This window comes from Mus caroli, unplaced genomic scaffold (assembly GCF_978045245.1).
Source record: "Mus caroli unplaced genomic scaffold, Mus_caroli_1 scaffold_12, whole genome shotgun sequence".
NCBI lineage: Eukaryota > Metazoa > Chordata > Mammalia > Rodentia > Muridae > Mus > Mus caroli.
This window is the reverse complement of record NW_028227267.1, coordinates 67,025,957-67,039,089: the sequence shown is the minus strand read 5'-3', so window position 1 is coordinate 67,039,089 and position 13,133 is coordinate 67,025,957. Positions and strand designations below refer to the sequence as shown.

Below are 13,133 nucleotides of genomic sequence, written 5' to 3'. Positions count from 1 at the left end.
CTCCCTTTTCTGGAAGCCCCAGCCATGTTCCCCTGAACTGGGTCCACATCTCCTTAAAGATACACAGCTTGTAAGTGTCAAAGTCAGGATTTGAACCTAGCACTGGCAGACTCCAGAACCTAGTCCTCACTCAACACTAGCTTGGCCTTGCACTCAGCAAGCAATGAACTGGCTCTCAGGTCACATCCCTCTGATGGGACAAAGGCACAGACCTCCCTTAAAATTGGAACAAAAACCTCTGACAGTCCTTTCCTCCTGTTAGAAATCACAGATTTGAAATTGTAAGATCCTTGGGTACTCTGTTTTGTCTTCCCTTGAATTGCTTAGCATAAAGCTGGGCACAGTAGATAAATAATAAACCCATTCTGAATGGAATGACTGGGTGAGGGACAGATAGATGCATGCACTATAAATGGACGGGTAAATGGAATTATTTTGCCCATTATCAATCAATGTTAACCCTTTCAGCACCTTCTGCTGGGCTCACTTGTGGTCATAATCCAAGGGACCTTGTAACATAAGCCAACCACATGAGCACCCCCACAGCATCCGTAGCTTCAGCAGCTCTTACCGGCACAAGTGGTCTGTACGACACAGGCTGCGCAGGTCCAAGCAGTTGGGCTTCTCCTTGTCCTCATAGGAACAGCTGGGCAGGATGGTTTGCCGGCGACGCTCGGCGCATGCCTGGTCCTGACAGGAGCAGAAGAGCATGCGGTAGGTATACTCGCTGGGCACACGGTCGAAGAACTGGCGCAGGGCCTTGTGGCACTTGCGGCGGTTGCAGCGTTCGGTGGGAGAGATCTCACGGTTGCAGATGGAGATGTAGGAGGAGCGGAGCTTCTTGCAGTTGTCGTTCAGGTTGCAGGCCTTGGCGGCATCCAGGCAGTGGTTGCTCTTGGCACTGACCACCGGGTCTGCCCCTGTCCCTGGAAGGCAAAGGGGAACACGAGTCAAAGATACACATGGACACAGGGAGTGGACATGTGTGACCACTCAAGGCTGGTATGCTCCTATATGCCCACTCTGCGCCTCGGTTTCCTTGTCTTGGGATAAGGATCACTGCCAAGAACAGATGACTGCTGGGACCACTGAAGATGTTGATTATATGCCCAACGTACATGAGAGTTACAGGCAAGGGGTTCGTGGCAAGGACAAGGAGTGATTCAGAAGGAGACTCTGGATCCAGAATCTTAAACTAAACTCAGCTTCATACACTTGGAAGTGGCTGTTTGCTTCAAAAACATGGAAGCAGGTGTCATGGACCTGTATGGAGGATGAAGGTAAAGAAAAAATGTGTCTGGCTCCGAGTCACATAACTTGGAGCCCCTGTCACTTGTCCCCCGGCAATTCAGCAGGACTTCGGGGAAGTGGCACCCCTGGCATTTGGAGTGAGGAACATTCATCATTGAGTGTTGTCAACAAGGATGCTCCCCCACCCCTGTAACCACCAAAACTGTTCTTCTGTATCCAAAGGGGATATACCTGCCACTGCCACTGCCACTGCCACTGAAAGGGAAGCATAGTCCTCTAAGTGTGAAGGGAAGGCTACCCCAAGTTGAACTCTGACCCTGCTGGATGGACGACCAACCATGGAGGCAGACAGGCTGGTGTTTTGGATTTGTGAGGCACTGTCTGAGGTACACAGTAGGAATCACAAGGTACCTCTACAGTGCTGTCCCAACCCCACAGATCTTAGCTGTACCACGGTGATACCTATCACAGACACCATCTGACTCCATAGGCAACCAGTTCCCACCTAGACAGATTCTCTTGTCCCTCTGATAATGGGCATAGGGAAGGGTAGGGCTCCAATCTGTGCATGCCCAGCTGAGATCTTCTGGGGAGCCAGGTAGGTGATCATCCAACCTAACCTGTATTTTACAGATTTTTTTTAAAAAGTGAATTCTGGACAAGACCCGGCACTGCCACAGTCATCCAGAACACTGACAGAACACTAGAGACAGAAGCCGGGTACGCAGCACCATCATATGCTAGGGAGAACAATCAGCCCAGGCCAGAGGTGATCTCTTCCTTCCCACACCCCCGGCCATGTTCAGTCCTCCCTGTGTATCTCTCTAAATACAAGAACCAGCCATGGAGTGCAGAAGAATCAAAGCCAGACTTGTAGACACTATGACCCCTCCATGGCTATCCCTGGTGACTCCATATGCAGTCCCTGGTCCTCGGATTACTTGTTCATTAAACATCTATAGATTGCCAGCTCTGTGCAGTCCTCTGCTGGGTGCCATGCTGTATATCAAAAGTACTAAGAAGAAGCCCCAACTAAAGAGCTGACCACTCCAGAGAAGAAAACAAGAGACAGAACCAGAACCAGGCCAAGGACTAGGCTTTGTAGAATTGAGCCTGCTTTCAAAGTCCTGGCTCAGCTACTCATTAGGTGTGTGGACAAACTTTTTTTTTTGTCTCAGTTTCCTTATCTGCAAGATAGGACCTGTCACCAATGCAACTTTGTAAACATGAGAAATTCCTCATAGATTTCTGGCCTTGGCATCATGACTTTGCCCTGTCTGCTAGAACATTCACATTGGTCATATGAGTGGGTATTGTTAATTAGAGGGGAGGAGGGTCTCCTCATGGTCATCATATTCCCTTAAGCAGCTGCCCCATTTTCTGTTCCCCTTTAAAACAAACCACTATTTGTCTTCTTCATCCGGGTCTTGTTCTACATTTTCTCTCAGACCTACATTAGCCCAGCAGCTGTTATTCTCCCTCATCACTGATAGGAACCCACAGGCCTAGCCTTTCCCACCATCTCGCTCTGTCTACCTGAGCCTCCCTCCTTACTTGCCTTCATTCTGGACTCCCTGATAACTTCCTGCTCAGGTGGCCCTGTTGGTTCTTGTCTGTGCTCTTCAGAACCCAGCCCTCCTCTCTGGGGACCTGAGGCTATCATCTCATCCCGGGCCATTAAAAACCAACAAACAGCTTCTGTATCCTGAGACCTCTCTTGACCTCACCTGTTTACCTCTACTTAACACTACTCCCTGAAAACCCAACACCCTTGTGTCAAACCCAGACCCCAGTGGCTCAACTGACAGTCAACTTAATCCTCCTGTAGGAAGCCATACAACACAACTCCATCCTTGACTCCTGTCTCATTCACAAAGCACATTAGGAAAACCAGGAAATCTATGTTCCAAACATGCCCAGAATACATTTCTCACTGCCACTACCAGCTTTCTCCAAGTTGTCAGCACCATGCCCAGCCCCCCAGTTTTCACAGCACCCCACAATAATCTTCTCTCATCATACAGCTGGTGTGAATTTTAAGAACCTAAAGCACAGAGACGTAATACCAGTGTTCCAGGATATCCACCGGCTTCACTCGGTGGCTTTAGCATGAGCACTGTCCAGAACGACAGCCATTGGACATGGAACTGGAAGATTGGGAGACCCACACCAGATTCTAAAAGCTTATTAAGCAAAATATGTATCTCAGTAATAATTTCTTTGCTTTGACTACATGTTGAATGAATAATATTTTGGACATGAAGTGTTAAACATAGTATCAAAATTAATTTCACCTGTCCCCTTTTTTCTTTTAATGTGGTTACCAGAACATTTAGAATTCCATGTGCACAGCATGTTAGGTTTCTTTTAAGCAGCACTTCTCCTCTGTCTAACCTTGCTCCTCCTCCTCTTTTTCCTCCTCCTCCTCCTCCTTCTCCTCCTCCTCCTCCTCCCCCTCCCCACCCCACTGTCACTCTACTCCAATACTAGCCACCTTGATCTTCCTGGGACAGGCCAATGGTGGCCTGGCCTTGGGACCTCTGCACTCGGTATGTCCTTGATGTACAAGGGTCTCCTCTCAATAATCATAGAACAATATGGATTAGTTTGTTCAGGTCTCTGCTCAAAGGGTTAGCTGAGCTGTGAGTTCTCACCTACCAGTCCAAGCACTCCCTATACAACATTTACCCCCAAAATGGCCTGCTTTCCACACAGCATACATCGGCAGAAGCCACAGTGCTGACACTTAACTCATTCTTTGTATCAAATTAAAGCAGACATCATTAGCCTCCATGTATCGAAAGTTTGTTACATGAATACTCAGTGAGGATTCCATATAAAGAACAAATATAGCAAGAACAGTGCTCAGTTTACAGTAAATGCTTGAAAGCTTGTTTATATTTTGAAGGAGGCAAAGCTGGCATAAACCAGGTAACAGTGGACAAGACTGCATTTAGTCAAGTCTTAATGGTGGCCTGGGCAAGAAGACACCAGAAGGCCAGAGTGGAAGAGCTCAGGGGTGAACCATCCACAAAACACTGCTTTGCCATGAGCAACCTTGTAATACTGGGAAGAGCAATGTCCCCTCTCTTCATGGTGAAATGAAGAGGACGGGAGTACAGGCAACAGAAGATTATTTGGTGATAAAAGGAAATGAGCTGTCACACCATGAGAAACTCACGAAAGCAGCAGGGCATAAGATACCGGGAACATGACATTTTGGGAGAAAGAAAACAATAGAGACCGCAAAAAGATCAGTGGCTATCAGAAGTTGTGGGAGGGAGCAATGAGTAGGCAAAACACGGGATATTTTCAAGGCAATGAAATACTCTACATGATACTGCAATGGTCAGCAGGTACAACGCATGTACTCCAAACCCAAGGGTTATATCAAGAGTGGATCCTGAGAGCAGTAGCTATAAACTCAGGTGGTATCAGTATCTATCACTGCTGTTGGCTGTAACAGAGTCCATCCTACCTGGAGTAGGATTCTGGCAGTGGGGAAGGTGAGGAGCAGGGGGTGTGGGGTCCTCATGTCTTCCCAAAATCATGCCTGAGGGTGAACCTGCCCTACAAACATTGATTCTCTTTAAGATGGAAACAGAAACAAGATTTGATGGCTCACTTCTGTAGTCTCAACACTCAGAAGGTTGAGGCAGGATGACTGCCATGAGTTCAAGGTCAACCTCAGCTGTAAGTGAGTCCCCTGCCCTCGTGCATTACAGAGGGACACTCTGTCTCAAAAAAAAAAAAAAAAGTGTGGAATGGGGAAAAGGAAGGAAAAGAGGAGATTAAAAAAAGAGAGAAAGAGAAAAGAGACAGGTTGCAGTAAACTTGAGCCAGAAAGGAATCATGATTCATTTTCCTATTTTATTACCACCACCCCCAAGAAAAACAGCTTTTAGCTGAGGAGATACAGGTAAAGTAGGTAAAGTATCTGCTACACAAGCATGAAGACCTGAGCTTGGATGCCCAGGACCCCTGGAGGAAGGTAGGAGGGAGGAAGGGCCCTGAAGCACATTGCCAGTCTAAATAGGCTCCAGAGTCCAAGGGAAATCTTGCCTTAAAAAATAAAGTGGAGAAGTGATTGAGGAAGACTCGGGATGTTGATCTGGCCTTTATATGCACATCCACTTGTGTATACATGTGTACGCACACATAAAGAGAACATATATACCACTCATACACATACACTACATACAAATCTAAATAAATTCATATACAGTATGTACAGGCACACAAACATATAGACAGACAAGCAGGCAGACAGACGGACAGACCAGGTACTTCCCCAGCCAACAGCTGGGGACAGAAGTGCCGTCCATCTGTGTACATGCTAATGCTGAGTTCTTCTGGAAAGGGCTAGAGTGCAGAGGAAAAGACCCATCTGGAGTTGGGGGGACATGGTCACACTGATTTTCTTTACCAAAACTGACCAAGTATGTCAGAGGAAGTAGGAAATGGGGTTCCAGGCAGAGGGAACAGTTAAACAAAGGTTGAGCAGAAGAGAAGAAAACTCGTGCCTAGAAATGGGGAAAGGAGCAAGGAAACAGGAGTAGGGGCGCAGGTCAGCCGGGCAGTGGCCTTAGCCAGGCTGGAGCCTTGACCTCTGCAGCAGTCCTCTGAGCTGCTATTCAACCATTCAGCAGGCTGTGCAAGGACCCAAGGCCGCCTGTCAGCACAAAGGCTGGTGTGGCCTGCCTCTGTGGGGGTGTTCTCCTGTACCAGACAGTCCTCCCTGCACTTGTTAGATGCCTGCTGGCTGGCAGGAGAGAGAGTGTGAAAGAGAGAGTGTGGCCTGGGGCCAGGGAGGAGGGGGAAGGGGGGCCGCTGCAGAGAAGCAGTTGACAACTGCTAACAGAGCAACAGCTAATTTAGGCCTGTGGCTGCATCTAGGTTCCCCCCAGGTGCTCTGTTCCCCTCCTCACAGCAGTGTTCATAGCTAATGCCAGTGTAATTATAGCCCCAGTGGCTTCCATTTGGAGCTTGAATAGTCAAAGTGTTTGCTATGGGGTAGGACATGTAAACCCCTGGGCCTCAACTTGGTAAATTTCCTAGAAAAGAAAAAAAAAAAATCAAGAAATGCAGCAGTGTGAACAACTGCCTGGATGTGAGGAAGATGCCCCCCCCGAGTCCGCAGGGGGCAAAGGGATGGCGGGGGGGGGGGGTGCCCCACTGTAGAGAAAGCCACCCCCTCAGAACTAGCCTAGCCGCCTACTTGAGTATCTGTCGTGCACAGCAAAGAATGGGGCTCAGCACACAGCCAGGTGCATGCTGGCCTAGGTGACAGGTTTGTGGCACAGACTGCCTCTTTCCTGCCTACTATATTTCATCCCGCCCCATGGCCTCTCTCCTAGTGCCTGGAAACTTAAGTCCCCACTGAGGAAGCAGTGGAAGGATTCCACACACAAATTTCTTCCTCTGGAGTCCCTCAACCTCAGCCTACAGCTAAAAAAGAAGAAGAAAAGAAAAAAGAAAAGAAAATAATAGAAAACTTACAGTAGACAGAAATGAAGATTCTGGAAGCTTAGGTCCTCTCAGTCTCCATCCATTCCACTGTGGAGATAGCATAGACCACACAGATCTCAACACAGACCAGGAAACTAAAAATGGATGCCAGGCCCCCTGACCTAGGACTGCCCATCCCTGACAGATGTTGCCACACGTGTTTTATATGGGTCCCCTGGGCCTGTAGAGAGAGGGCAGAGATGGGCCAAGATGTCCATGGTGCCCAGCTGCCCAGGGGAGAGGGAGGCAGGATTCGATTGCACTTGGCACTTTCCAAAACCTCAGTAAATCTCTCCTACAGCAACTTGGGCCCACCAGAGACTTAGCTTGGCTTCTTTATTCCTTTTCTTGTTCCTCCCTTGGCAAGGGAGGAGAAAAGATGGGTAATGAACCTCGCAGCAAAAGATCTGACACCAGCCTCCCACACCCCAGCCTTGGTTCTCTTTCCTTGCCAGGAGCACTCACTTGAGCTGGTCTATCTGAAGCACCAGGCTGTCCCCAGATATCACAGCACCCTTCATGTCATGCCACTGGCATTCCCTAAATAGCTGCTCTGTATTTAATATAGAATTGAGTTTGCCAAACCAGTCACCCAGCCCACCAAATTTTAGCCCTGTCGACAGTATAGCTTCAGTGAATATTTAATTATATTTTTCCTTAAGGGTGTGGGGAGGAGGTACGGTGGGTTGAATAAGTGTTCTACCACTAAGCTACTCCACCAGCCATTTTTACTAAGTTATTCAACCTGGCTTTGAACTCGTTTTATGGTCCAGAGACCCCCTGAACATGTGATCCTTCTGCCTCAGCCTCCCACACGGTTGGGATTACAGTCCTAAACTACCAAACCTGCCTAACTCCCTTAATTCTTAAGTAAAATTTTTAACTTTGTCTTTAATTGATTCAATCTTTAAAGTCTTCAGTACTTACAGATATATCTTACATGGTACTGTCTCTACTAGTTCTGGAGCTGACATAGTAAAGCCACTACCTTTCCATTTTAATTGTGCATCCTACACAACTCACATTCCAGCTGCACCATGTATGTGTTCAGAAATAGGAGGCTAGCTATGAGCCGAGGTACTCAGACTTCATAATCTCCACTATCCAAAGACCCACTGAGCCACAGGCTTTATGGCTGGCACTTGGATTTTGTACCTAACCCATAACTCTTAAGCTGCTTTCCAAAGTTTGAGCCCAACCTAGAGACAAGGCCCAGGGGCTAGTGACCACTAGCACCAAACACACATTCACAGACAGACATGCAGACACACACACCTGGTACCCCTAGAGCACCACTGAGCAGTGCCACTTGAGCAGAAGGTAGCCTGGAGCTCTGTTGTCACCTGAGGATGATTCTCAGATATGTTTTGTTCCTCGTTCCTCCTCCCTCCTCCCTACACCCAACCATCAAGGCAGTCTTTCCAACCACAAACAGGTGGCAGAAACAAGAGTCACAGCCTTCTGGAATATTACAAGTCACAGGGACCTAGATAGTTCTACTTCCCTTCTTGCCCAGGGGTCATTTGGTCCCAGCTTCATTTATACATGTGTGTGCACACAAAGACCCTCCACCAACAGCACCATGGCCTGACTGTCAGCAGTCACTCAAACAAACATTTTCAGGAACTGACTACACATCAAGGCCTTGAAAGATGGAGTCCCTGTTCTCCAGGGATTTTCGTTCCAGTGACAGGAAAACTGACAAAAAAAAGACACAGACACATAAAACAATTTAATGGATTGGAGAGGGTAGCGAAGGAAAAAACAAAGTTCGGGAAAGAATGATAAGGAGATGGGATGCAGACTGTTTGTTTGCCTGGAGGTGACATTAATTTGAGGATGATGACCAGGAGGAGCAGCACACATGAAAATCCAAGGTCAGAGCGTTACAAGCAAAAGGAAGGTCACATGCCTGGATACAGGCATGGGTTTGACGTGTTCCCAATTTAGAAAAGAGAAAGAAAGAAAGAATGGGGTGACTGAAGCTTCATGTAGGACAGGGTAAGAACTTCAGGCTTTCCTCTAGTGATAAGCACTGGAAGGAGAAGACTCAATAACTCATTCATCAACACATGGAGTAAGCTATACTAAGTATACTTTTGGTATACTAAGAAAGGACATGGATGAAACCAGCTAAAGAGGTGAGCTCCAGGCTGCTTGAGCCACACTCCAGAGAGGGAGAAGATTAGCGTTTTCAGGTAGATAGTGATGATTCATTAGACAAAGAATACTAGGGAGGAAGGAGGGGAGCAGGATTAATTATTTCAGGATGAAACCTGGTTCGTATGAGAGAATTCACAAGTGCCCAAATGGAAGTGGTGACAAAACAGAAAGATCAGAGAGGCATCTGGGTTAGACACCAAACTAGTCATAACTAACATAGGGGTGGCCTAACTCAACAAGACTGCCTAGGTTGAGCATAAAAGTAGTGATTAAAGGGGAAGTGGGCAGAACCATAGATGCCCATGTTTAGTACAGGCTAAGAAGCAATGGAACCTGAGTTGGAAGAAATCAAGAGGGTCTCATTGCATGAAATCAAGAGTTTCAAACATGAAGGAGATGAAGGAGAGTCAAGCGGATGATCAACAGACCTCAAGCAAGTAGCATTGTAGGCTAACAAGGAGATAAAGAATAAACAAACTGTACCAGAGTGGGATGATCGACTGGAAAGACAGAGGGGGAAGGAGAGGCACAGAAGAATGGACGGAAGTGGGGATCCCGTGCTATAACCTAACTATCATCTCTTGTCCTCAAGAGGCCACCCAACTGCAGCTTTAGTTTCGTAGCCATCAGTCTCTGAACTCTCTCCTACCACAGGTCAAGGTCTGCTGGAAGAATACCAATACTAATCGGCGAAGGCTCCCAGCTGCCTGGAACCCAAAGTCTAGAGCAGAAGAGATGAGGACCACAGACAGACAAAAGCTTTCCTTCACTTCCTAGGCTTCATTGTCTGTCTCTGGTTGTTGTTAAGAGTGGACACTCTGGCTCAGAAGTAGTGTGGGCGGTGAAACTATCTAGACATTGGCTACTGGCTAACAGAAAAAAATGTGTAGAGGTTACAGGAAACTCTCTGCACCTCATTTATCTCTTCTGCAAGATGGGGCCAAAATGTTCATCCTTTATACATCCAGGTAACATCCAAGGCAAAGCAGAATGATAACAACTAAAATATCCACTGTGGTTTGAATTAATTTGCATGTCCTGTAAGGGCCCATTGGTTGAAATTTTGGTTAATCCCCTGCTCCTAGGAGATGACAGAACCTTGGACGTGGGGGTTACCGGGATGTCTCTTCTTGGTTGAGTACACGCTTTTGGAAGGTAGCACGCATGGATTAGTGGTTCTAGAGAGAGGGAGGATTGTCATAAAAGTCTCAGTTTGGCATCAGCCTTTCTACTCAGATTCAAGATGTAACCATTTGTTCCCACTCTTGCCCCTCATAAAGAACTACTGCTGTCCGCTCTCCAGTCTTGGACTTGGACCCACCCAAGCTCTGTGCTAAATGAGTTTTTCCTTGTATAATCGTCTGCCACTAGTGCTTTTCTTACCATAATGAAAAGCTCATTACTAATGGCCCTCGGAGTCTCCAATTCATAGCATATAAGCAACAAGAGCCTGCTTAAAAATAAGATGCCCAGCTGGAAAGGACTTCTTCCCTTCTCTCCATTTTGGCAATGTCCATCACACCTTGCCAATGGAAAAGGTCAGATCCATGTGCTCCTGCCTTTATACACTGTGCTCAAAGAAAAGAAGGTCCCTCAGTCTCCCACTCCATGAACAAAAGGCCATCCCCAGAGCTCCTCTTCTCTATACAGAAAATCTGCCATAGCAGGACCTCAGACCCTTTCTCATATCTGTCCCCCACTCCTGAAGCTCCTAATCAACCTACAGAAAATGGTACCTTAGTTTCCCCCCAAGAGACAACAGGACCAATTCTAGCATTCCCAACATGCTCAACATACCACCTCCCACTCCTTTCAGTTGTCATCCAAAGTCCAGAGACCTGAGAGGTCCTGAATCCCCATTCTCCCCTACTTTGTATGCCCAGAGCACGGCCCTGCCCAGACATGCCCTGGGAGTCCTAACTCAAGCCCAGTGATCCCAACGCAAAACCACGACCACCTGAGTACTCTTTAGAGGAGGCAGACAGTTTGAAATCAGGCCAGCCCACCAGAAGTCAACTTGATTAATGGCAAAAGCAATGGAAATCAACAACAAGAATCTATTTGAATGCTTTGGAATGTCATCTTACTTCTTCCCCACTCCTCTGCTCCCCACTGCCAGAGTCATGCCCCAGGCTTGTTTTCACTGATATCCATACCAACATCCCAACCTTGCACCACCTTCTTCCCACCTCCATGGCTTTCTCTCGGGGATTCCTCTTCTAGCAAAAATTTGTCACCCTCCCTGAAACTTGGTCACTGTTCTGTCAACCCTGTTCACCATTGCACCCCATCCTCAAACATTCCTTTTGCAGGCTGAACTTCCAGGGCAAACACATCACCTCATTGGCTCCTCCTCTAACACTCTAATCTGAAAGGGAGCAAAGCCACCTTCCATCTCCATGCTGGCTCGGCGGCCAAGTGTCACTCAGAGACACACCATGCAAAATGACTATTCTCACTTGAAATTCCTGTACTCAAGTCTCAAATAGCCTATTTTAAAAATCTATCTCACAGCGTCTCCTGACTCAATCTCTCTGGGCTGTTGTTTCTTCTCTCTTTGTTCTAATCTGACAACACTGGTTTTTGTGTGTTCAGGCTGCTACAAAAAAAAAAAAAATACAGATCAGGTGGCCAGTAAGTAACAGAATTCCCCTCTGGAGACTAGGAAGTCTAAGCTGTCTAGCGAGCACTCACTTTCAGCTCACAGACAATCATATCTCCCTATGCCCTTGTTTGTCCAATGGCATAAGGGAGTTCTCTGGGCAATCTTCTACAGGAGCATTAGTTCAGTCAAGAGGACCCACCCCTCATTACCCTGTTTCCTCTGGGTATGACCTCTTCCGGCTTCAATGGGTACCTTCACACACATGGTGCACATAAGCTCATGCAGACACACATATACACAAACATAAAATATTACGTGAAAGCCCTCTAGTTACCATCACTTTCAGAATTAATATTTCAGCGCATGGCCTGGGTGGGAGATGGGGTATACTCGAACATTCAGAAGACAGAACATTGCCTCCCATTTTTTAAGGAAACAAAAGAGCTGAACAGAAAGTCCCTCGCCATCCTTCCCTGGCAACAACCAGCTTATCTCACCTGCAACCCAGATTTGCCTTCTGTTACTATAGAGGCAGAATGTCCCTGCCAGAGGCCACCTGGCTTCCTGTGCTCCTTCCTGTGTGCCATGTGGCTCACATCCCTCCTCACCGTTCAAGGACATCCCTCTTGTGCCCCCCCCCACTCCCCTCTTGTGCCCTCCATGTTCTCCCTGTCATGTCCCATCCAGCGCAGAGAACAAACACATGACCATTGCTACCTGTCCCCAAACAGAACAAAACCTCACTTTGGCCCACCAGTCCCCTTCTCTAGCTGTTCTTCTTCACAGTAAAGCCTGAGAGGGTGATGTCCACCAAATCCATCTACCCATCGCATGGGCTCTGCAGAAGATTGGAGTAGCTCCACACAGTCAAGGGAGGTGGTCATGTCTCCAAGCCTGTCTTGCTTGACTTTGGCTACACCTCGTAACCTTTACTTCCTTTCTCTAACCAGCTCCCACCCCATCCCTGACTCCCAGATGTTCTCTTCCTCCACAGCCTGTATCTTAGCCCTCTGCTTTTTAGATCCTAGCCTCCCCACCCCACCCCCACATCTCTCTCAGACTATAAACTTTTTCCTTCCACCATTCCAAATGCCATCTCTATACCACCATCTCTGTACACATTGCCCCTGACTTTGGCATTTCCCAGTGCAGGTTGATCTGACATCTCTATCCTAACACAGACGAAACCGAATTCTTGATTTCTAGACCACTCCATCCCACTCTGTCCTTTCCTTCATCATTACCATCCTAATAAATGGCAGCATCACTGATGTACAAGCCCAAAATGTGATTGAGCCATAATTCTGACTCCATATACCTATGTAATCTAATGCAAGCCCATGTGTTTGCTCCAGTCTCCTCTGACTGTCCTGGACCTGGACAATTGCAGAAACATCTTGACTTTGGTCCCACGCTTGCCCACAGCCGTGCTTCCTCATCATCATCCACTCTCCCATTGAGCAAGAGTAACTTTCAAATGCATGTATCGGTAATGTGTTGCGCAGGCATCTAAAATCCTCCCAAAGGCTCCCCATCACTTTTCAATTAAAACTCCAACTCCTAACTACCTGATCGGCTGACTTACAGTGCCACCTACCACAGCATT

The 13,133-nt window shown here is 47.3% G+C and overlaps 1 protein-coding gene across 1 annotated transcript in view; it reads right to left on the bottom strand.

The window, feature by feature from the left end:
• Positions 1-13,133, bottom strand: part of Gfra2 (GDNF family receptor alpha 2) — a 93,966-nt gene that overhangs the window by 57,230 nt on the left and 23,603 nt on the right. Inside the window, exon 4 of the mRNA XM_021181643.3 lies at positions 572-926. Coding sequence (XP_021037302.1) covers positions 572-926 — 355 coding nt within the window. The remainder of the gene's footprint in view (positions 1-571; positions 927-13,133) is intronic.